Here is a 25,750-nt window from a genome sequence, read left to right on the forward strand (position 1 = left end):
CATCAAAAAGTTTGAAAGACTACATTGGAGTAATCTGTTTTTTGATAGAACTGAAGATGTCTGAAATTGCATACTTCATATTGCTAATGCAGCCACATCCACTTCTCACAGGTGAATCAGCACAAAGCTGGACGTCATTGAGGAATTCAGATTTAACTATTTCAGCTACTGCTGGTTTAAAAAAAGATAACAACCACAACGCCCAAACATAGGGCTTAAAGATTATATGATGCTCTGTAATGAAGGATTATTTGAGCAAGACACAGCCAAACTTGCATCATTTAAAATTCCCTGAGCCAGCATATTTCAGTATTCACTAGTAGCACTTAAAAGTTAGGTAGAGCAAAGATAAAAATGAATTTTACTGTGAGGTGAGTATTGCAGCAAGTCAGTCCACCTCTTTTGAATCCAATAGCTTTTAACTGTTTCCATATAGGTGAATACTTCATCCTCTTGCCCCTTCTAAGTGGTATTTTTCTTTTAAGTGGTATTTTAAGAAACTTTTTAATATAGGTATAAAATAAGTACTCAAATATCTAATCATGTGGGTGGAGTTGGCATCTTCCTGATTAAAACATGCTGAAAGTTCACAGTACTGGCCTATTACTAATTATTTCTCCCTCAGATGGGTTTACTGGATTGTCCAGTGTGTAACTGACTTCGTATGCATCACTATTTCATGGCATTTTTAAATCTACTTTTATGTGTCCGTAAGTCCCTTAAAGTATTAGCAGTGCATAAATGAGGATATTTTGCCAACATCAGCAGTGCTTTTTAATCATAATGATTTCTGAAAAGATCAGCTTATTACCAGATAAGCCTAAATAATGTGGCTTCCTTCCCAGCATCAATTCTTTCCTACCTTACACATGTCAAAACTGAAAACAGACTTGTAATCAGGAGGAAGAAACACTCAGAGGAAAAAAGAACTCCAGCATCAAAAGCCAATTACAAAAATTATTTTCCTTTTTGAAAATATTTTTCATTGAAAGATAGGGGAAATAAAAACAAAAGAATAAAAAAAATCTTTTAAACCAATAGTTTGGAAGCAAAAAGAAATAAGATGTGAATTTTTTTAATGAGATAAAAGAATTGGAAGGATAAAAGACCCTGATGTTATGCTTTTAAACACATATTAGGGCTGCTCTAGATTATAGAAATATAAAGAAAAATTAAGCCTTTTTAAATAAAACTTGCAGGTGCTGCATGATGCCACGTCTGTAAATAACAAGGTTCTGGATATCAGATATCAGATGATTTGCTCCCAGTTTTCCATCCGAAACTCATCTCCAAAGCAAGGTTCCTGTGTTCCGCAGATAACCTTTCTTATTGGCATTGGATTATGATTCTGAGCTACAACTAATATCAAGAGCTTTTATTAAAAGAAAAAATGCCCCATATCCTTGCATATTATAATGATGTGAAGTTTCATCAATTGTCCTATAGTATTGTCTCTATAATAGGTTACGGTGTCCTTAAATCCATCTGTCATTTCCCGAGCTCTATGTAATGAGTGGTTGAGGCATGAAAATTCTGAAAAACTTTAAGCTCAAGTTTCTTGATTTTAGGAGAAATGTTTTTAGAAGTGAAAGCATCCATCTCATGCCTGAAGCCAGTTAGGAACAAGCAAGCCCCATATGGGAAATGAGATATGGTTTTTTTCTAATTTTTTATTGATGATAATGATTATTGTAATCAGCATTTTATATTTTATGCCCTACCTTTCCAATGAAATGTTTTCAGTATTTCAAAACAAAATGATTTTCCCATATCTTACACCCCACAATCTTATGAAAAAATGTTATTAGTTAGAATAATCACAGCTGTTTATATTTGTTTCTTATCTAAAATACTTCTTTTTTTCAAAAGCACTTTCCATTTCTTTGATGCTAGATCATTTTTCACACTTTTGCAGACTATTGGCAAGAAAACTTACTAAATGTGCAATTGATTTTTCTGTTAAGATAGCATGCCAGTAAATACACCTAAGACTGCAAGGACCATTTAAATCATCAGACACTTTGATGAGGTGTCCTAGTCTTCAGATTTTAAAAAAGCTTTATTTTTAGATAACCGGTTAGGAAACTACAGCAAGTGGGCCAAACTGGACCCACTTCCTGGCTTTGTAAATAAAGTTTTATTGAAACACAGCCACACCCATTTCTTTATGCATCTGTCTGTGGCTGCTGTTGAGCTACAACAGCAGAGGTGAGTAGTTAGGACAGAAACTATGTAGCCTCCAAAGCCTAAAATATTTACTACCCTGTTCTTTGCAAAAAACACATGCTGACTCCTGATCTCCAAACTAATTCCTGACCGGGTCTCAGGATTCTGTGAAGTTTTTCTGCTACATATTCTTCTGTATTCATCTCACTGGTCAAATGACACATGTTCAATTGTGTAGAAAGACATGGACTTCATTTTAATCCTTGTGTATGTATTTTAACATTTACTCCATTTTCTTCATCTGAATATATTACCTTTGCAAAATAAGTTGTATTTCCAAAACCCTTTCCACAAAACATGTAAATTAGAGATGTGATGAGATTTATGCTTTAATCTCGTGATTGGGTAGATGCTGCAAGCTAAAAGAATATTGTTTCTTTTCTAGGCCGGCTTATTAAATGGGGTTTACTTGACATGGCTCCTGAGGGTTTTGAAATCAACATCCCATTGAAACTGAGTGGAAAGTAGTACAATTAACTTGAAGTATAGCTCTCTAACAATTTGTTTTGGAATTAGGTAGTAGTGAGAAGAGGGGAATAACTTGAAAATAAAAACATTGGAAATCTATTGTAGTTAGGAGCTCAGACTGTTGAAATCAATTCTTAAGGAATATTTACAAAACCACATAATCTCTATAAATATTGAATAAAGACATTCTCCATATTTGAGAGCAACTTAGATTTTTCTCTCACAAGATTCTGCAATACTAATTCCCAAAAATATGGTGATAAGGGACTTTAAGTATAAAACACATTTCACATTAACATGGTACATAGCATTAACTCCTAAACATTTTCTAAATCCTATCTATACAGTGAAAATCCCACTTACTCATTTTCAACAGTTGTCGACCATGTTACATACATTCTGCAAAGACATTACTTAGGTATTTAAAACAGCTGATATTTACTAACCGTTGACCATGAACCAAACACTCTACTTTTAATCCTTACCTATCCTCCCTCACCTCGTTTTATAGATGAGGAAGCCAGCTTAGATAGGAAAAATAACTTGCCTAAGATCACATACCTATTGGGTGCCCAAGCCAAAATTCTGACTTGAGCAGTTTGACCCCAGGACCTTGATTCAAACCATGCTCCCTCTGATGTCTTGTGAGTACAAGAAGCTTGAAAGCAACCGGTTGTAGTGTAATACTAGACACCAGCACTTGGTATTGAGGGGCATTGAAAAAGGGTGCTAACTCCTGGGTGAGAGGAAAAGGAGATGCTGCTGGGAGGGGGTAAGACTTGCGTTGAATTGGATTCACTCGCTGGAGACGAGGAAGGTGTTCCAGACACATGTAACAGTGTGTTCAAAGGCAGAGACATGAAAGAGTACAGCACGTTCGGGGAGGGGTAATAAGGCTCAGGAGATGGGCTGGTGGAGTGGGAAGGGGCCTGTCCTATGGACATATCATACAGGAAGTCAGTGGTTCTCCCATTTCAGTGTGGTGAGGATCACCTGGGGCGCCTATTTAGGATGAAAATTGGTGGACCCAAGGTGAGGGAGAATCTTACTCAGATCCAGGAATTTGCATTTCAGCAGGAACACCAGGTGATTCCAGGTCAGGAGAGCCTCTCTGAGAACACTGGAAATCAACATGTTAGAGCATGACATGGTTAATGTCTTGATGTTTTAGGAAAACAACACAGCAGCTCAGTGGAGAGAGGAAGGTGTTCTCAAAAGTGATTTTTTATTTTTTTAGAATTCTGAAATAATAGAAAGGTAGCTTTTCTTAATGATTTATACAACACATACAGACACACACACACACCCTTTTGTTTATAATTGGTTTTGGATGCTGTTTAAGCTACTAGGTTATTAAGTAAAATGCTGAAAAGTCAGGGTCCTGTTGTGTTAATTTTTTAAGGCACCGTAAGGTCCAAAAATGTGTGAATTTTTCAAACCAAACCTTATTTGTGTTTTGCCATTCTCAATCCTTCCCACCCTAGCAGTTAGTAAGCTGCAGATCAACTAATAGGGAATCAATTGTGAATGAATAAATGAATGGATTACTGAATTGAATTACATGTTTTCAGTAGAACCTAATTTCACAAACTATAATTGGGAAATTATTTAATAACTCAAGCAAACTGCAGTGTTTCTGTACTTTTCCCTGGGATTAATATAATAATTTAAGGGACTAATAACAAGATAAAATTGACTCATAAATTTAAGATTTGGTACTGTCTTGTTATAAGGTAAAAGTTACTATTTCCCACTGGCTTTGAATACATCTAGAATGGAGTAAACACAAACTGCATTTTAAAAATGATGTGTTGCATTTAATAACTTGTCAGATGACTCCCAAAATATATTCTTTGTAGAAAATCTATATATTCCCATCTTGCAAAAGAGAATGTCAGTATACTTTTCAGTATTTAAGCAAACTGGAAAGAAAAAAAAAAAAAAAGAAGAAGAAGAGGGAACAGCTATCTAATTCATTTGGAATTGGACTCTAAACACCAGAATCTCTTTGGGTAACCAGAGATGGCCTTGGCCACCTGGGGATTCTCAAACTCTGGATGCCAGATCACACACTGACATTTATTCTACACATAAGCTTGTTCAACACAGATGGAAGGTATAAAATAGCTGAGCTCTCTAATGAATCGTATCCAAGCAGAATGATAGATATGGTTTTTTTTGTTGACAGTCGAGCTATTTTCACATTCCGCTTGAATTAAATTGTGTTCAGTCATGCCATGGTACATGATCTCTGGCAAAGATTCTTAGAAAAAAAAATCATCATGTGGACTCATTGCAAAACAAGTGGGAAAAAGAAGTCAAGTAGCACTATAAGAAACTGTAAGACTAAAATTGAACAGCCTATAAGAAACTATAAGACAAAAAGCCCCTATTTATTTTGAAATATATATAAATATCTATTTAGATTAATATTTATTAATGTGGATTCATATATTATGTATACATATATATTTATATATTAAAATTCAGGAGCAATGTAAATCCTTAATTTTCATAGACTGGTAAAAATATTTAAAATATCTAATATGAAAAAGAAATCATGTGTCAGATATGCTAGGTATGATCAAATATAACACTGGCCCTAACTTTAAAATGTTCACAATCAAGTTTGGTAAATAAGACACAAGGCCATGACATTTCATATAAAGGAGAGAAATTAAATAGTAAAGTAAGAGGTGATCACAGCAATGATGAAGCTTTACCCAGATGGACTCTGGGTAGTAATTTCTGGGTCTTGAAACGTGAATGAACTGTAGCCGGGTAGGTAGGGAGGACAGAAAACGATTCCAGTCAAGAAACAGAGTGGGAGCAAGCAAAACCTCATCCCCCCAGTGCTTGCTGAATTTGACCTGTTAGACGTGACCTAATCAAAAAATGATAGCGCTGGGGGGATGCACTGGAACACACTCAACTTCACTGATGGGCTGCAAGGACTCACAGAACTCAGAAAAGCTGTGATGCTCAAGGTTGCCAGTTTATTACAGCAAAGGGACACAGAATAAAAGCAGCAAAGGGAAGGAATATACAATGGAGTCCTAGAGTGACCAGGCACGGCTTCCAGTTATCCTCCCCCAGTGGAGTCGACCCTTAATTCTCCCAGCAGCTGTTTGTGAAAACACACACCAAGTATCGCCACCCAAGGAAGCTCATCCAAGCCCTGTCCAGGGTTTTTACTTAGAGCCATCACATAGGTATGAAATTCTCCATGACTAACTTTATCTCTAATCTCCAACCCCCCCAGGGGTCAAACTGATACAGCATGGCCCAGGGCTCCAGGCAAATAGAAACAGACATTCACTGTAAGTCATATTGTTAGTATGATCTAGCATAGCCCAAGACCCACGATATGCAGACACCTTTATCAGGCAGCGTATTCCAAGGTCTTAGACACGATCTCCCAGGAGCTGGGCAAGGGCCAGTTCTTTCTTTGGAATGTGCGGGTTTGAACACCCCAAACCTGCTGAGTTACTAACATTTTACTGCACAATAGGGAAGAGTTTGTGTGACTGTGGGTCTTAAATTTTAAAATTTAAGAAAAACAAATAAAAAGATTTGAAATCCTGAGAAGTACCTGCAAAAAATTTTATCCACATGTTGTGATGATGAAAAATACATATGTATGAGGAAAAGAAAAGCCAGTTTCAAAGAATAGCTACTGTCTCACCTTTGCATGGGGATGTTCTGCAGGGTGCAGTGAGCCTCAGTGGAGTAATTTGTTGCCACGTGCAGTGGTAACAGCACCATTACCTAAGAAGCGGACGGTTACACAGAGCTCTGTAACTGCTTCTCCACTGCTCCAGCTAACAGGTCTATAGAAGAAGGTTTATGTTGTGCAGATTTGAGAATTAACTACTTACCAATCTTTTTCTTTTAATTTCTATCCCCACCCTGCACCCCATACTTTCTTTTCTGATCTGTCCTGTGGCCTTCTCTGAAGATGTTCCAGTGGATTTGATCGCCACCGGCAGGACTGGGTGGACAGCGGATGCCCTGAAGAGGTACACACGTGCTTTGTTATGACAAGGTTGCTGGCACCAAGCTGTCATATACCGTTGCTACAACTTATGAAAATGGTATCTAATTTAATAAAAAGGGCCAGCAGTTATTGAGCCTTTATATGAAACAGATGTTGGATTTAACGCTACATGTATTATCTCAATTTATTCTCATACCCACCCTATGAGGTTAGAGCTGTTATTGCCTCCCTAGGACCAAGAAGAGAAGAGGAAAGGGTGAGGGGAGATGTTGAAGAGGGGGGTGGAGCAGAGTGTCTGGAGTTAGGAATAGTAGAACCAAGATTTAAACCTCTGTGAGCAAAGGGCAGTTCTCTGAAACATTTGCTGCTTTTCTGAGACCTAGGAAGTCGTTGTTCATCTTTTTCGCCCAAATAACAAAATCAGTGGTATGGGGGAAAAGATTGATTGCAGCAAATTGACATGATAGAAGAAGGTGGACATAGTCTAACATGGCAAACATGGTGGAGACAGGGATGCAAAGCAGTGACTCAAGCAAGCACATAAAACTGCAGAAGGGATTTTAACCTGTTTAAAAGTTTTTTGGTGAATTGCATTTACACTGTATGTTCAGGGTCACATAAAAATATCCTATAAAGCTCACAAAGAAAAGCACTTGTTTCTTCTCCCTTTGTTAAGTTTTAGGGTACGTATTTTTAATAAAAAGCATTAACAATTCTACAAGTTTTCTCATTTAGTAAAGCATACCATGTCAAAGAGCTATTTTAAAAACTACGAGGCAATCCTAATTACTAGAGCGTGTTTTTTAATTTAGTGTTTATTTATGATGTCTCATAAATATCTTAAAAAATACGTCTTTCAGAATATTCATGAACTTCAAGGACAGTATTGTCAATGCAGCTTTAAGCAACTTTTTGACAGTTGTTTCGGGGGGAATGACAGTGATATACACTCATTTATCTATTTCATTTCACTTATTTAACAAATAGTTCAAAAAGAAAATATATTGATGGAGTCGTAGCTGTGTTTTCAGGTTGATGTTTCTTTCATGTAATCACAGTTACCTCAATTAAAAATGTTGAAATTGAATATCCATATTTGTGTAAAGATCAAGAGTGTAACTCAGACGTCGTAATTTTCTTGCTTCAGTGTGGGCCCACCATGAAACATAGGCTGTAGAGAAGACTCCATCATATTCTAAGCCCTCCTAAAGATATTTGTGGGAAATTCATCATGTTCTATGGCCTGTGCTGAGCACTAAAATTACAAAGATTTTTTAAAATATTACCTTCTCTTCCCAAGGAGCTCAGAATCTCGTACATTCTATAATATTCAGTGTTTCCTTTTTATTCTGGTAAGTAAATCGTCAACATTACTAGCTTTATGGTGAGCAGTTCTATCCTTCTGTTATAGGTAAGTTAACGAGGTACCAAGTCCAGTTCACTCACCATGCCTAAAACCAGGGTTAAATTTTCTTTCTGATCTTCTGAGATGAATTTATTCAATAAGTGCAAATCCTAATATGAGCACTTACTATGTACTGGTCTAAGCACTGCTAATGTAAAAGTGTGAGAAATGTGTGTAGCAGGGGCGACAGACACTGAAGAAAGGATTGCACTTAGAGAACAACACGGGCAAAGAGGGAAACGCTAAGTGCATGGTCATGTTAAGTAGGATAAGGGAACGTTTGCTTGAGGAGGTGATATTTAACGTGACTTCTGAAGGGTAACTGAAGATAAGAAGAGTGGTGAGAGATGAGATTGGTGAGGTTAACAGGGTCCTAAATGAAACATTGAAGGAGTTTGGGCCTTATCTAAAGCCAAGAGAGAGCTATCTGGAGGGTTTTAATTAAGGGGGTGATATGATGACTCTTTGGAAGAATGAATACATTGTATATTACACTGTCTTAACTACTATAGTTTTGTAAGAAATATCACTATTTATAGAACAAACTTTCCTTTTTCATCTTCACAAGCATTTTGAGAACTTTGGGGCTTTTGTTCTTCATATAAATTTTAGACTCAACTTGCAAGATCTATAGTCAATCAGTCAATCTTGTCAATATTCTTACATTGAATTATGAATTATATACATTTCCAAAGTATAGAACTTTTAAATTTTATCTTTTTATTATTGACTTCTAACCTAACTGTATTGTCAGAAAGCACATTCTATATGATGCTGATTTTTAAAAATTGGTTGGAACTTTTAATGGAATAGTGAATGAGTAATTTGTACGTGTGATCTACATGTGCTCAAGAAGGTTGTGTGTTTTCTAATTGATTGGGTATCAAGTTTGATAAGTGGATTCTAGGTATTTTCACCGTAAGCTTCTTTACCATAAACATCTTTGCCACAAACATTTTTGCTGCAAACATTCTTTGCCACAATTAGCCATAAAACAATTTTGCTGGAAAAGATAAAACAACGAAAAATAAAAGAGATGTCAGAAAGGACCTAATGAAGCATGAAAAATGAATAACAAAATTAAAAAGACTTTACTGTGAAATACAAAATATCTGAATACATTTAATGTGTGTGTAGACTCATGACAATACTGTGCAAATAACTGACTTTATTCTGTGGGTTTACCTAAGTACTTGCCTTCCAAGTCTTTTGTTCATAGTATTACACTTTTTTTTCTGCATATTGATTTGTTTCCTTGTTCAGCATCCCCATGTTATTTTCACTAAAATTTCTTTCTTCTTTAAGAGTGGTATCAATTTCCAAATACTAGGATGCATGGTTTGTAACTGAGCTTTGTATTGTGTTGTGAAAGCCTCTGCACCACAGTTTGTTCTTAGCATTTTGTCACATGTCCATTGATAGACATTCCAAAGGTCTGTGGCTTTGTGTAGGAAACGCAGATTCACCTCTGTGCCCTCAAGGCTCTCTGCCTCTTTCTCCTCCCATGTGGTGTGTTTCAAAAGAAGAAGCCAACTCTTGGGACAAATCATCATCATCTGTCATGACTTTTGTATTGTGTATATGAAACCAAACCATCAGCCAGTTATTTTATCTTTTTACAGCAAAATTGTGTTACAGCCAATTAGTTATGCAGCAAAAAATATTTTCAGCAAAAATGCATGTGACAAAGATATTTACAGCAAAGAAGATTATGGGGAAAATTTCAGACACATGATAAATGTACTATTCAGTCAGACTGTCTTCATTCTCTTTCTTTTCACCTTCTGAGCACTTTGGAGATAGGCTTGACCTTCTCATCACTTCTCATATCTTTTAACCTCTCTTTTATGTTGTCTATTTTCTTATTTCTCTATGCTGTATCCTGGGGGATTTCTTCAGATCTATTTGGCAGTTTATTAATTCTCTCTTCCTTTTGTTTAATCTGCTATTTAACCTATCCATTAAGGTTGTAATTTTACAAATAAATTTTTCATTTCTAAAATGTAAATCTTTATTAAATCTGCCACAGCATTTTTATAGTTGGTGTTACTAGTTCATTGTTAAATTTCACTTTTCATTTCTTTAAATATTTCATATATAATTTTTATCTATTCCATATTGGATGATCCCACAATCTAAAAGGTTTTACTAGTCTAATTATGTTGTTCTTTTTTTTGCTGGCTCTTTGTCAGACCACTTTTTCTTTTTGTGTTCTCTGTGTGTGTGTATGTGTCCTTTGATTAGAAGTGCAGTTGTTTGATCTTATCCCGTGGGAATTCCTAACATGTAAATAGGTGTTGCTTTCCACCAGAGAAGTTTTGATGACAGGAACCCGAGGGCTTTAGGGGATACCATGTGTTCTGCCTTACTGTGGGGAGGAGAGGTTTGGGTTTATCTCCCTTGTCTTCTGCTGATACGAGGCTTGATCTCCTTAGAGCGTAATTAATTTTTGACATTTTTTACCCTCAGAGGAAACCCTGCGTTTTTACTTTGCCTAATGTATACTACTCCTACTTTCTTTATAGCACACAACTTTTGCTTTCTTTTGTTTTGTGGGAGAGACGAAAGGCCCCCTTGGAGATTTTCTTTACTTCCTGAAAATCCTAATAATGCTTTAAAATTCATGTTTTATCTGGAATCCACTTGTATTGTGGCAGGAGGACCATTTAGGGTCTGTAGTCTACCTTTACTGCCATAAACAAAACAGGTTCAGGATTTTAGCTTAAACATTAGGGTGATTAATAATACTGTTTCATGAGAATAATGTGTGACAAGTTCCACCTTAGACTTACTGAGCTTGAGATGTCTGTGACATCCACATGCATATAAGTCAATAGATGAATATTTGGGCCTAAAGTCCTAGAGAAGAATGTAGACTGGAGATAGAGGCTTATGCATAATTAACATAAAGATGTTAATTGAAATCATAGGTATGGAGGAGATTGTTAGTGACGATGGACGCAGAGAAAAGACGGGTCAGGAAACATGCATAACCACCAACACTTAAGGGATAGAAAGAAATGGAGAAGGAGCTGTTAGGTATCAGAAAACTGGTAAGTGTGTGTCACAGAATCCAGGATTACCAAGTGGACAAACTGTGCCAAATGCTGATGAGATAGCAGGAGCGGACATGGAAGATTTAGTAAATGAGCAGGTATTTAGAAACATTGGTGTGAGAAGCTTCGGTTAAGTTGGATTGGATAAAAACAAGCTTGTAAGAGTCTGAGAAGCCCAAGGCTGATGGGTCTCACTGCAATTCTGACTGTGAATGGAAGGAAAAGCAGGATGATGTCAGGATGCATGTGGAGAAGAAGGAAGGCAGAGTTTTTAAAATAAGATTGGACGTGCTTGACATGTTTAAGTGCTGATGATAACAAGGCAGGAGGGAATTAGAGATGAAATACTGAAGAGAAAGGAGGGGGTCAAATGAGCAGGTTCACAATACCTGAGGAGGTAGGCTGAGCTGGGCCAAAGGAGAGACTGAGAGAACAGCTGCAAACCATAGACCCCGTCCATCCTAACAGAAGGAGGAAGGACAGGTCAGTACAGATTCAAGTAAGGATGCTGATTTGTAAATAAATTCAAAGAATTCTTGCTGATGGCTATTTTATTAAAAAAATAAAAAGTGAGCCCAAGGGTAAAATTGGGAGAGGCATTAAGGGATGGTAGTTCTAAGTAGAACGGAGAGGATTTGAAATTGATACCGAGGATAGTTTGAGGGGAGATGAGCACATCCGGGCAGTACCGCCAGGCAGCACAGAAGACCCCCGCCGGGCATGCAGGAGGTAAGTTTGTGGAGCTCCCAGTGAGAGGCTGTGTGATTGTTCTCCAGCTCTCTCGGCTTTGGAGCAGGCAAGGAAAAGGCAGAGCTTTTACTATTTTCGGTACTGCAGATTTTCTAAGAAGGTGTTGTGGGAAAAAAAAAAAAAGAAACAGGGCAAATGCTTGAAGGTATTGAAAAGAGAGGTTGAAGTGATGGAAAAAAAGGAGACTAAAGGGAGACAATCATTGTGTTGGGCTTTCTACATATCACAGGATAAGAAGAATGTGAGTGAGCCGCTACGTGGATAGACTGAAAATAGGATGACTGAATTTATGATTCAGTCTAAAGCATTCCCAACCGCAGAGAAGGTCTAGGGTGTGGGGATGGTAACTAAGCTGGAGTCAAGGTGGAGATCGTGAGATCACCGAGGCTAAGAAGATGCAGGAACTAAAGTTTGGGGAATGGAACGGATCACTAGGATGTCGAAGGAGAGAATAAGCTGTATCATATTTAATTAGTGAAAAGGAAGCCATCTTGAGAACTCTTCCTAAACCAGCAATAAGGTGCACTGCACTTCACTAACGACCAGAAAGGTCTTGATTCAATAATAATTTTCAAATGTGGGGCAAGTACCATCCATGTATAGAATAGTTATCTTCTACTTAAGGCCCACCCAAGGGATGGAGTCCTTTGAAGCACAAGGAGATAGGGAGAAATGCCAACCTCTAAACTATAGAAGTTTGCATGTTGGAGACTGCTACTGGTAAATGTCATATTATTTATTCTAGTGGGCTATAAATGAAAAATTCGACATGCACCTTTTCCTCGGGTAGCTCCACTAAGGAGAAGATAGACTAAGTGATTACCTGAGTACTGTTCAATCCTTTTCTTGGGTGATTCTGAACATTTCATAAAGGAAAACAAAAGTTTAATTTTAAATATCCATTCAACCCGTGGCAGATTATTTTTGAAACAATAAAGTAGTATGGAGCAGTTATCACATTTTTTAAGTTTTACAGTACAAATTTGATGGGAGGGAATACATTCTTTCTTCACACACCTAAGCAGGTTTTTTTTTTTTTACTTTATTAAAATGATAGGTGAAAATTTTACCTAGTTGGACATTAAATTTGAATGGATTTACCAGTGAATACAATTGAGCATCTTTTCATACTAAGCAGGTTTTAAACCTTATCTTTATGCACATGTTTTTCTTCTAGGATAAACGTTTCCCATCATGTCTTTTATAAATATACTGATATAAAACTTAGGTTAAGATAAACAGTAGTATGAAGGGTTAACAGCAGAAATGATGGAATCCAAATACCTAAAGATGGAAGTGCTTTCTAACGTGCAGTTTTTTCCCTTGTCTATTTTATGTACTTTATAGGTTAGTAAAGTCTGTAACAATACTGCTGTACAAAAACAATGTACTCCTCATCTTGATTCGAGAGGCTTTTGTGCTCTACAGCCCAACTTCTTTGATATAATTTAAAAATGTGTGATCGCTCTTACATTGTCTTCCCCTTTGTTTCTCTTACTAGTCAAAAGAGAAGATGTGCGACACCACAGAGCCAGTGGAAAGTTCTACTCGAACCACCACCACCATACGAGCAACAACCACACAATTCAGGGTCTTGACGACCACCAGAAGGGCAGTGACGTCCCAGCTGCCCACCAGCTTGCCCACAGAAGGTGCCCTGCGAATACGTTTGCTTTGTTACTGATGGAGGGAAAACTCACTGTGTTGACATGTACTGGAGAAGCCCTCCGGGGGGAAGTTATTCTTTGGCAAACTGGATTTCTTAGGGATGTCTAAAAGGGAAAAGACAAAATTATTATGGAATAAAAAATATGTGCTGGGTTTTTTTTTAATGTATGGATGCCTTTTATTAAGATTTAGTCTTTAATAGTGATCCTGGCTACTAGGCCTCCCTAGGAAAGAAATAAAGCCTTCCTTTCACACTGCTAAATTTTGTGATAATGGTTTTTAAACATTTTAGACACAGATAGAAAGGCAAAATGCACAGAAAATGTCCAGTGATTTTGGATCCTGAACAGTAGATAATTCTACTTACATTCAATTCTATTAATATTTGCCTGGATACAGTCAATACAATATGCTGGTCTGTAACCTATAGAGAGGCACTGTATATGACACAGAAATTGTGCCTGAAAAACATTTCCTTTACCAGGAATGGCAAAGATACTAGAGAACATTAATTCATGAGCACCACTCATTGGGGGAAGAAGGAGTATTAGCCCAAATTTGTTAGCCATCTATTCTAAAAGGTACTGCTAGGGAGAAATATGAGCTTACTTGGGCAAGTGTAAGCTTTGAGGGGAAGACATAGTCTTATTTGTTTATTTTCATAAACCTTGCTTTCATTTGAATAAGATATTAAATTAAACTTGAATCTTTTAATTGAAATTTAACTGGATATTAGAAGTTAACTGGATTAAAGTGATAAAGTAAAGTAGAGGACAGCTGCTAAATTTGTTTTATTGGTTTTAAAACAAATATTATATTTCAGTCCATCTTATTTTGGATTGTTATATAGCCTGAGGAAAGTTTCTGTAATTTGAATCCTACCCTTTAGAATGAAATATACCACTGAAATAAAAAAGCACATTCTACATTTTGTTCACATAGGACAAGAGCTTTTCAAATATGAGTTTGGTCATATTTGTTAGCAATGAACAAGCATTTAACTTTTGAAGTTGAATTTGTAAATACCGACAAATATTTACTATTCCAATTAACTTGGAATTTTCTTGATCTTGATTTTTAAAATAAATAAGGACTATCGAGTCTAATTACAATGTCATTTTAGAAAATTAAAATAAATGTGTTTTAAGTTAAAATTATAACAGTGTACTTTTCTCACAGCTCTTAAGAGTCATGTAATACTTTACTGAAGGCTCGATCTTGCAGTCTCAGTAAGAAAGTTTAGTACTACATCATACAAGCTAAGACCTGCTCTCACTGCCCTGGAAATTTACCCAGTAAAATATCAAAGTCAATTCCTGCTATAGTTAAGGCATTAGTAGACAAGTACTGCTCATAAGATTTATGCACCTTAAAAATTTTTCTATTATAACTTTGACTTTCTCTTCCAGATGATACCAAGATAGCTCTACATCTAAAAGATAATGGAGGTAGGAATCGACGTTTTTCTTTTATAAATATTTTTAGATACTAATCTATTTCATTCATTTAAATATGAGAAAGGACTTGTGGGCTTCTAAATACAGAGCGAGGTTATAATTCACTCCCCGTTGGTATTTAACATAGGAAGAATTCAGTGGTTGGCTTGAGAAGGGAAATCGTTTCAACAGCGGAATGAAGTTCTAACCTTCGTATTTGCCTCTAAACCTGCAGTATACCAGTGACCAGTTGTAAAGTGAAAATTATCCCCACACCTTGCTAGTCCTGGGTTTATTCATTGCCCGTGTGACTATCTACACAGCACAGGTATTGAGTTCAACTCTTTTTTTCCACTGCGTTGACTAGTCAATATCCTTTATAAATAAAATTAGGAAACAGAGAAATATGGAAATATACTTTACTAGGCCTTTTTATCTATCATGAAAAGCAAGGGACAAAAAATTAAACATGCAAAAGAACATTTAGTAAGTAGCATACTTAAAGGTTTTATAAGACAATTTAGAAATGTATATAATAGTACTTGAAAATTGGAAGACGAAAGATTTTACCAAAGCAAGGCTGTGAAAGATACTGACTAAAAATTTTAAAATTGCTCTTTTCCTATTAAATTATGTTAATTCATATGTGGGGCTCTGTCCTAGAATGCTGAATTTCATAAAAGAGATGTGTTATTAGGAATTGTTTATTCAGCTCAGGAAGAGGGTTCCCTCTTAGCAGCATCTCTTATGTAAACATGGGTACACTGTGACACTGACCTTCACACAGTTTTACTTTTGCAGCCCCAGATGATATCCTAAGTCAGAATCCAATATACACAGTGTTAGGGATTTTTTTCTCTATAATTGTAGAGAATAGTTCCTAAATTACACAGTATAGTCCAAGCCAACAAATACTTCTGTTTTTTCTTAGGTTACTATATATCTGTATATCTATAGCTATATCTTTAGATCAGTCTGCTTAAAAGAGAAGCTGCTTAGCCTCTTCGCATGTGTCATTATTACATCGTTTGTCCATTGTCTTGCTTCTGCAGCATAGTGTTTTATTTCATTCATTTCTTATTCATTATTGTATTAATGCAGTAAGTGGATACTTTCACAGATGACCATTTGCCACATATATACTAACAAGAAATAAAATCTTAGTGCTTGAAGGGGCTTTAGCAATCCCCCAGTTCAAAATTTCTCAGAGTAGGATATTAGTGAATCTAAGTCCTCATGTTGGGGTCACCTCATTTTGCGGGAAGGTGTGTAGTATGAGATGAATGAAGTGGAGGAGGGCCCCCCCCCCAGGCTTCTGTTGAATTTGTTACATTTAATTCTTAGCATGGGTAGTGGTTACAGGTGTATTTGTTATATTATTCTCAGTGCTATCTTTTCTTTTCTTTCTTTAATATGACTAAAACATTCTATCATGCTAACAGAAAAAACAAAAGATACCTGTGATCAAATACGTAGGAGATACTCTGGGTGAAAGAAAAGGAAAGAAATTTATTTCTTATTCCTGCCTAGTGACTGTTAATTGCAAGGGATTGTTACATGCTCAGGGCTATGGTAGTGAAAAAGGTTTAGACAGATTCCCTGCTTTCAGAGAACATAGATTCTAAAGAAACTTCAAGATGGTAATAAAGATTTAGTATCTGGCATTTCTCCACTATTTGGTTATAAAAACTTTTTACAGATAGCATCTCACCGACTTAATGTTTTGTGGAATATGCTTTGGGAAATAGTTTTCTAGAATATTACCAATTATCCCAAGGAAAATCCTTAGTTTTGTTTAATGCAGTAAGGAATCATAAAACTTTGAAGATTTTCTTAATGCAGTGCATTAAAACTATCTTATGATGCTGAGAAATCAAGTTAAGTAAATTCCAAGATTGAAATGGAGGACTTTTCTTCTTTTTTGTCATACTAGAAAAGTTGACTATTGGATTTTCAGATGATACTTAGATCATTAATATCCATCAGATACCTATCAGAGTTCCAAAATATCACAATAAGACTTAAATATATCTGAACACTGGAACTCTTTTCATGGCTAGGTTTGTTTATAAAGCACTTTTCCTAAAAGTGCATTAGAGCAGACCAACCTGACCAGTGTTAAGATAAATATTCCTGCCAAAGAGTACTTAAGGGAAATCACACATTACTTTCTATAGCAACTTTATTAAGATAGCATGCTATCATTGCTTTTTATTTTATGGAATATGGAGATGTAGGAAGGATTGCCAATTTAAATCCAACTTCATTAGTTAATTAAACATGTTGAAAACAGAATTCAGAATCATTCTTCTCCTCCTCCTCCAGCTTAACATTTTTGCAGGATTGAGATAATAATGAAAAACGGTGCCTAATTTAAATTTCTCACATTTATTAAGAATTTTTAAAAATGCAAGCTAAGACATTTTTATAAATTGCTGTGTATTATTATGAAGAAATTCAGCACTTTTTTTCTTGATTTAATTGGCTGTTCTTAAAACCATTTTAATTTAGAGGTCTGTATTTTTCTAGAAAAGAGGTCTGTACTTTTCTACATTTTTCAAAGTAGTCAATGTGTAGCTAGACTCTGCCTTTACATACATTATCTTCTTTAGATATTGGATTACCTTGGCTCTGAGTATTCCTGGGATATTTCTTTGAGTTAAAGTAGTTGATTTTCTTAGTGGAATCCACAGCTGACATGATTATATATTCACTTTCCAGGAGATTTTCCTTCATCTTTGATATGAAAACATAAAATACTTCTGAGCAGCTGGACACCAAAGGCACATGACAGGGTTTCTCATTCACAGGACCCAAACTGAGTTCCAGTCTGCTAAATGACTCTTGATAAATTTTCAGTTGTACATTGTGTTTCCTGCTACATTTAGATTAGGTCTAGGTAGAGCCTCTGCAAATGTCAAGCTAGTTGTTTGACTGGAGAAGTTTTATTAGCCTTCAGGGTTAAATGAAAATTCTGTTCCGTAAATAATTTGAAGGAAAGAAACTGGAAAAAAATCTAAACAAAGAGAATGATTCCTAATAAGTGCAGGTCCCCTTAGTAAGATATAGTATTCATTAACCATTATAAATGACTGAGTACAGAAATTCAAGAGAACCAATATAAAGATGGCATTTTATCCCCAACTGAAATATTCCTAGTGGCGTGTTTATAATATTGTTTCTAGTAATATATCTGTCTAATTAAGTAGCATTTCTGCTCCTTATTTATGTGAAAGACAGGAGAGGAGGAGCAGAAGAGGGGGTGGGGAGAAGAAAAGAAAAAAGAAGAAGAGAAACGCATTGTTTCCTGTGTTCCAAGGACTGTTGTAAATGCTGTGCATGTATTAACTTATTTAATTCCCACAACACCCCCGTGATTAGTCCTATTTGTATGTCCATCTTATAGCTGAGGAAAGGAAGGTAGAGAAAGGTAAGGACACCTTGCTAGTACGTGGCCGAACTGGGATGTGAATCGATTTAGTGTTGGTGTGGATTCCAGGTCCTTGGCAGCCCCCCAGTACCGCTGCTCACTTGCAGGGCAGGCCTCTTAGAAACTTCCCATGGGAGATGCCACTGTAAGGAGTTTTACCCACACCTACTATATTCTTCTGTCTTTTCTATAACAACCAATTATACTTACAAGTCTTGGGAAATGAAATCTCCTTTTCCTATGTAATTATGCATTCATTTCCATTTCATCCTTCCTTTGAAAATCACAATGCGTTGATCCTCCTGTGTAATTGAGTGCTGTCTGAAGCGCTGGCATGTGTTCTGCAAACAACAGGGCTACTCTGTGTTTATGTTCAAAAGCAATTCTTCCAACCTTCTAAGTTTCTAGAGAAAATCAGGTTTAATTCTCCATTAAGGGATTCCTGGAATGTGCTCTTTAAATACATGTATTTCTGTGGATAATGGTTATAAGCATTTCAAACTACACCTTCCTTGGGTTTTTAAATTCTGGCAAAAGCTTATTAGAAGAGTCACATGTTTAAGGAATTGCCTAGCTATATATTTTAGCAGGTACAACTGCTGAATGCCTTCTTTGGCATTTAATTAGTTGCTTCCAAATGACACCACCTAAATAGAAATGTAAGTGTCTTTAAGATGCAAACTGGATAAAATTATATTTAAGGCTGAAAAAGGTTTGCAAGTTGGGTCAATGGCAAAGTCTTTTAATTGAGAAGTGAAATCTTCAACCAGATTCAGCTCACTTTAGCAAACTGAGTTGTGCCATTCTGCTACACTGCCGATGTTAAAATTATTTCAGGCTCTAAAATCCTGTGATCGATTTTACTCTTTAAAATTTGTTGACTGAGTTGTATCAGAATACCAAAAACTGCATTCTCTCTTGGTTCTGAAGTTCCTTCCTTTTGATGAAGTGAAGTTTCTTTTAGAAATATACTTGAATGTAAGTTCTTAATTGCTAACGATGTTTAAAGTATGAGCACTCCAGATGGCCTTGGTGTGTCATGCGGGTGGTACTGTGTTTGTCATTTCTTCTTATTGCTAGGAAGTCTTCTAAACCTGGGTTCTGAAAGGCTGCGTTCCTGAGTCAGAAGGTGGGGTTTTCATCAAAGGGATGCTGAGCAGTTTGCAGAACATGATAGGTTAATTCTGGGGTACAAATCTGCAAAGTGATTGATTTCAAAGAGCTAATACAGAAATACTTTGAGTGAACTACGGAATGGTCTAAATTCAGACTCTGTTGTGTTTAGTTTCCTATTTCTGAACATGTTAAGACTTTTCATCCAAAGATAAAATGTTAGAACATTATTCTGACTGTTTCACTACACTACTTCTAAGGTTATATTTTTATTACCTAGTCTGTAGTGACAGATCAAGTGTCTAGTGGTTCATTTATCATTCAGTCAAATTATTTTTTGACTTTAATACATAAATCATCAAAGTAACATATCTTTCGCTTTTTTCCCCTACCTTCCCTTGCTATTTTTTTTTCCTCTACTTCTTTCCTATAGATCACAGTCTTGTAAGCAAAGGGAAACTGTTATTACCTTTTGACAGACTATTGAGTATCTATCACTTTCTGTTTCTAAAACTGTAAAGTATCTTGGCATTTGGTTTTATCCTTTGTTCTGCTTGGCTACTTTTCATGATAGCACTAAGTCTATAATAAAGTCTATATGTGCTGTAATAGTGAAAACTCCTTATACTTCAGAATATTATTTTGAATGTCCTTAGGATTAAGAATTTCTCTCCTAAAATTTTGTCAGGAGTAGTGGTTTTCAACTTTTTCTGTACGTGGGAATCAGCTGGTTATTCTCATCTAATTTTATTATTCTAGCTCCTAAAACCCCAGTGCTCAGACTGCTCTCTATACCACTTAAATTTGAGCCTCTGGAGCTGGGACCCAGGCATCAATACTTCTTAAACCCTCAGGTGATTTCCATGTAAAGAGAACAAGTGGTCAGAGGCCACACTTCATAAATGTTAAAGAAGCAGCAGAATCACTGGGGGAAGAGAGATTCTTGTTAAAATGCATTTTCTGCTATAGTATTTCCAGGGTGGAGCCCAAATCTTTGTAGTGTATTTCTAACAAGCTCTCAGAAAATGCAGACACCACCAGTTCACAGACCACACTGAATATCAAGAGTTGAGTGACTTCTTGATTTCTTTCTGCCAGAGTCCCCAAAATAAGAATGACATTTCTTACACTGAATCCACCCATTGTTCCTCACCTTTACCTCATGACTCCTCTAAAGCAACACTTTAACTGTTGGCAACAAGAAATTACCCCGGTCTATATGTTGAGAATGTGTCTTGCTCAGCAGAGGCAGGGGCCCCAAAAGCATTACATTAGTTATAGCTCGTTTTTAGTCTAGTATGTGAAAAGTAGTCCTTTTTAGCCGTTACAAATTTATTTTAGTAAAAGTTACATTTTCTGTATTTTGTTGAACCACATGAAGTTGCTGATTTTTTTTTTTTTTTTTACCATTTTTGACTTACAAAAATTTCAATTTCATTGTTCAACCCAATTTTTTAAAAAATTGTTATCCAGCATAGGAAAAGCAAAAGAAAAATCACATTGGAATATATATTTTCTCCTTTATTAGGATTTGTAGAGTTTATACTGCTGATAGAACATAGAACAAAATGATATAGCAGAGCCTCTCAAGAAATACACACACACGGCTTCCAAGAAGTACCTCTGAATACACTTTCCATTTGCCATCAGCAAAATGCTTTACTGCATCCTCTCATTGACCAATCCCTACCTTTCTTTCTGAGCTCATCTGCTATATAATTTTCTGTCGGCTCTCTTCTTATCAGAAACCCGGGGTTGGGAATCTCCTGTTGTAAGACTTCTACATACCATTAGATTGTGGAACCTGAGATTTATGAGGGGGTCCAGGAGCAGTTTTTGTGTGACCCCATGTTTCTTGTAACCCTTCCTAGGGTAGTAAACATGTGTAAAGTTATTATAGTTTTTTAATATGAAATGTCTAGTGATCATGATTAATTGCCTTGTGCTACTAAAATAATGTGTATGTCACTAGAAAATTAGGTTAACTTTGGTGTTGATTTGATTTGACTTGATTTCATTTATTCAAGAAACATTTCTTAAACTACTACGTGCCGTGCCCATTGGCAGGAGATGAAGACACACAGATAAATGAGCGCTGTGTGTACTCTGAGGAAGCAGGTAGTCTAGTGATGAGATAGCATAGTAAATAAATAATTAAGTATAGTGTGAAAAGTGCAAAGACAGATTCAGGAAAAACCATGAGGGCAGAAAAAAGGCACCTAAAGAAAACTGAAATTATGGGAAAGCTTCCCAGAAGAGATAATGCTTGATCCAAGTTTTGCAGTGTGGTTAAGATTTGTATAGAAAAGGGACAGAAGAATGACAGTTCAGCAGAGAGAGCAGCAAAGGCAGAGGTTCACTAGCATGAAACATCAAAATCTATTTGCTAAAGAGTTGCCACAGTTTATTTGGTTAGGGTAAAGATATATACAAGTAGTGTTGGATGGTGAGGTTGAAAGATAAGTAGGGGCTTCAGGGCTCATAGCCTTTGATGTTTAATGTGAGGCAAAGGAGTTTAAACTTCATCCTGAAGACATTGGGAGCCATGGATATAATTTTGACAGAGGAGTATGGTGAAAAGTTTCCCATGGTTAGTGGGTCATTCTTGAGGGGCTGTGGGGAACTGATGGGAAGGGAGTGAGACTGAGGCCAGGAAAGCTAGTTAGGAGACTATATTAGTAATTCACAGAAGAAACAGTGAGAGGCTAAACTAAAATAGTGGTTGATGATGGGAATAAAGGAGAGAGAGTGGACGGGAGAAATGTATTTAATGCGTAGAAACTACATCACTAATATCTGATTGGATGTGTGACGTATGTGATAGGAAAGTGACTGAGATGGCTCCCAGGCCTTGGGTTTAGTTATCTGGTGGATGCTGGTGCTGTTAAGAGGGGATCCAGGAAGAAGAACAGGTTTTTAGGAGAGGCAAGGAATTTAATTTGAGCATACTGACTTTGAAGTATCTGTGGGACATCCAGATGAAGATGTCCAGCAGACATGTTTCTATGCAAATCTGAAATTCACTTGAGAAATACAAGCACACGATATAAATTTAGGCATCATCAGCATATAAATGATAGTTGAAGTTATCAGAATGAATGAGATTACAAAAGAATAATATAAAAATGAAAAGAGAAGAGGACTAATGAGGGGACACAGCATTTGAAGTCTTGTGAAGGAAACTGAAAACAGAGTCAAAGAGACAGCAAGAAAATCAGAAGAGTTTGGTATCACAGAAAACAAAGAAGAAGAAAATTTCAAGGAGGGAGTAGTGAACAACGCCAGTGCCGCAGACAAGTAAAACAAACAAACAAACCAGAAAAGTGACCATTAGATTAGGTAGCCCGTTGACATGTGTTGACCTTGACCTGACAGTTTTACAGTCCACAGTTGCACAATCCCCAGACAGAATTTGAGAAGTCGATGGGCAATAAGGAAATTGAAGTCAAACAGGACACGCTACTATTTAAAGAAGCTTGGTGAGAAGGGAAGTAGAGATTTCTGTTGTTTTATTATAGGAGCATTTTTACATGGTAGAGGTGTTGAGGAGAAAAAGACCTGAAGAAAAGGAGTTGAGAGATGACTGATAAAGAAGTGATATATGTGCAAACGGGGGTGGGTCATGGATGAGAGGAGCCTGGTGAGCAGGAGAAGCTGAGGGAGTTCGTCTGAGCTTGTTGTTTTCTCAGTGTAATAGGAGACAAAGCTGTGTCAGTGTAATAGGAGACAAAGCTGTGTGGCAGGAGTGAGTGGGAGAGGTCACAGTATGGTGTCGAAGTGTTGAAAGAACCCATGAAACATTTCCGAGGGGAGTGGACAAGGGAGCCTCCTATGAAGGTATAAAGGGCATGCCAGTATATATTTGGAGCCTGCTGACCTTGGTGACCATCCTTGAGGTTTTGTGACATCAACACTAAGTGTTTTCGCATGTGCTTAAATCAGTGTTTATTGCTCATGTAATAAGCTGATCCAGTTAAAGCAAGCAAAAAAAATTTTTTTTGAGAGGAAAGCTATGCTAATTTTTAAAAGGCATAAAGCTTTAAAGACAGTATTTTAATCCATTAGATGGTAAATTTAGTTTAATATTTTCAACAGCTAGGTTTTCAGTGGCTTACTGTCCCATTAAGACTAATTTTTGTTTTAATTTTATTCTGCAGCGCTCAAATAATACCATGCAAAATTTAAAATGTATCTTGGGTAGCAAGGACGGGCGTTAATTATTTAACACCAATTTATGACAGTACTGTAAGCTACTGTGACCAAGTGCTATTATGTCAGTTACAGCAATGAATTAACAACTTACTGGATAAAATTTCAACCGTAAGTGATTTTAACACATGTTAATATTATGCTCAGCTACTACTGAAAAAAAAATTTTAATGTGGAGCTAAATTTAAATGGAATTCTAAGAAATATTTGTTTAACCTAAATAAGGCAAGAGAGGAGGAAAAAATTGACCACGTAATGCATGAACACAAAGGAAACAAATAGTAAAATGGCAGACCAAATTCAGCCATTCCAATCATTACACTAAATACAAAGAGAGTAAACACTCCAATTAAAAACATCGATTATCAGACTGACGTTTTAAAAACAGGATCCGACTATATACTGTTTATAAAAGATGTACAATAACTTTAAGGCAAAAGATTTTAAGGTGAAATAACAGAAAAATATATATCCCTCAGACATAACCACAGGAAAACTGGAGTGGCTACTGAATATCAGACGAAGTAGACTAAGGACAAGGAGTAGCAACAGAGGTAAAGAGGAAAATATCAAAGTGATAAAAGGGTGGTTCATCAGGAAGAAATTAAAATTTTTTTTGATGTGGATCATTTTCAAAGCCATTGAATTTGTTCCAATATTGCTTCTGTTTTATGTTTTGGTCCCTTGGCTGTGTGGCATGTGGGATCTTAGCTCCCCGACTAGGGACTGAACCCGCATCCCCTGCATTGGAAGGCAAAGCCTCAACCACTGGACCGCCAGGAAAGTCCCATAATGTTTTAAAATTAAACCAAAAAATAGAAAAAATATAGGAAGAATATGGATTTAAACTACACCATCTTGATCTGGTTGCTATTTATAGAATACTGTTCCCAGCTATAGTATATATATTTCTTTCAAAGTATACATGATGTCATCATCAAGATAGATCATATGGTGAACCATAAAAATATCTTAAATTTCAAAAGATTGAAGTCTTATAGACTATGTTCTCTGATTAGAAAAGAATCAAATGAGGATCAGAAGCAATAGATATCAAGAAAATCTCCAAATTTGTGAGAAGTAAAACCACTTCTAAATACCATAGAGATCAAAGAAGAAATCATAAGGAAATTACAAAATATTTCAATTGAATGATAATACTGTAGATACAGTATACCAAAATTTGTAGGATTCTGCTAAAAATACTAACGAGAAAATTTATAGTTCTAAATACTATAAGAAAAGAAAAAACATTTAAAGTTAATGATCCAACCTTCCAAGTTAAGTAGTTTACGAAGATGAGCGAAATGGGCCAAAAATAAATAGAAAGAAGGAAAGAGCAAAAAAAATGAAACGGAAAATAGACAGTAAAGAATGTGAACAAAATCAAAAGGTGGTTCTTTGAAAAGTTCAGTAAATTTAATAGTGCTTAAGGTGACTGATCAAAAATTTGGTAAATTAGACTTCATCGAAATTGAAAACTTTTGTTCCTCAAGAGCTCTGTTAAGAAAATGAAAAGGCAGTCACATACAGGAGAAAGTATTTATAATATACATATATTACAAAGGACTTGTATCAAGAATTCCTGCAAATTAATAAAAATAACCACACAAACAAAACTTCATTATGATACCGTTTCACACTCATGATAATGTTAAAACTAAAAGTGCTTAACACCAGTACTGATGAGGATATGGTGCCTTAGAACTTTCCTACACCGCTGATCAGAGCGTGGTAAAGCACAACTACTTTGGATAACTGTTTGGCAGTTTCCTATCAAGTTAAACATATATCTTCCTTTGAGCCAGAAGTTCTACTTCTATGTATTTATCCAAGAGCAAACATATCCACAAAAATATTGTACAAGAATATTCATAGCAACTGTATTCATAATTGCCAGTAACTAAAAACAGTCAAGAGAATAAACAAATTGAACATTTCATACAGTGGACTACTATTCAGCAGGAAAAAAAAGAACAAACTGCTGATACA

At 36.1% G+C, this 25,750-nt stretch overlaps 1 protein-coding gene across 1 annotated transcript in view; it reads left to right on the top strand.

Moving 5' to 3' along the window:
* The window catches only part of PLXDC2 (plexin domain containing 2), a 400,818-nt gene that overhangs the window by 322,030 nt on the left and 53,038 nt on the right, over positions 1–25,750 (top strand). Inside the window, exons 10-12 of the mRNA XM_057731187.1 lie at positions 6,653–6,713; positions 13,404–13,554; positions 14,980–15,018. Coding sequence (XP_057587170.1) covers positions 6,653–6,713; positions 13,404–13,554; positions 14,980–15,018 — 251 coding nt within the window. The remainder of the gene's footprint in view (positions 1–6,652; positions 6,714–13,403; positions 13,555–14,979; positions 15,019–25,750) is intronic.

Source organism: Hippopotamus amphibius, chromosome 4 (assembly GCF_030028045.1).
Source record: "Hippopotamus amphibius kiboko isolate mHipAmp2 chromosome 4, mHipAmp2.hap2, whole genome shotgun sequence".
Taxonomy (NCBI): Eukaryota; Metazoa; Chordata; class Mammalia; order Artiodactyla; family Hippopotamidae; genus Hippopotamus; species Hippopotamus amphibius.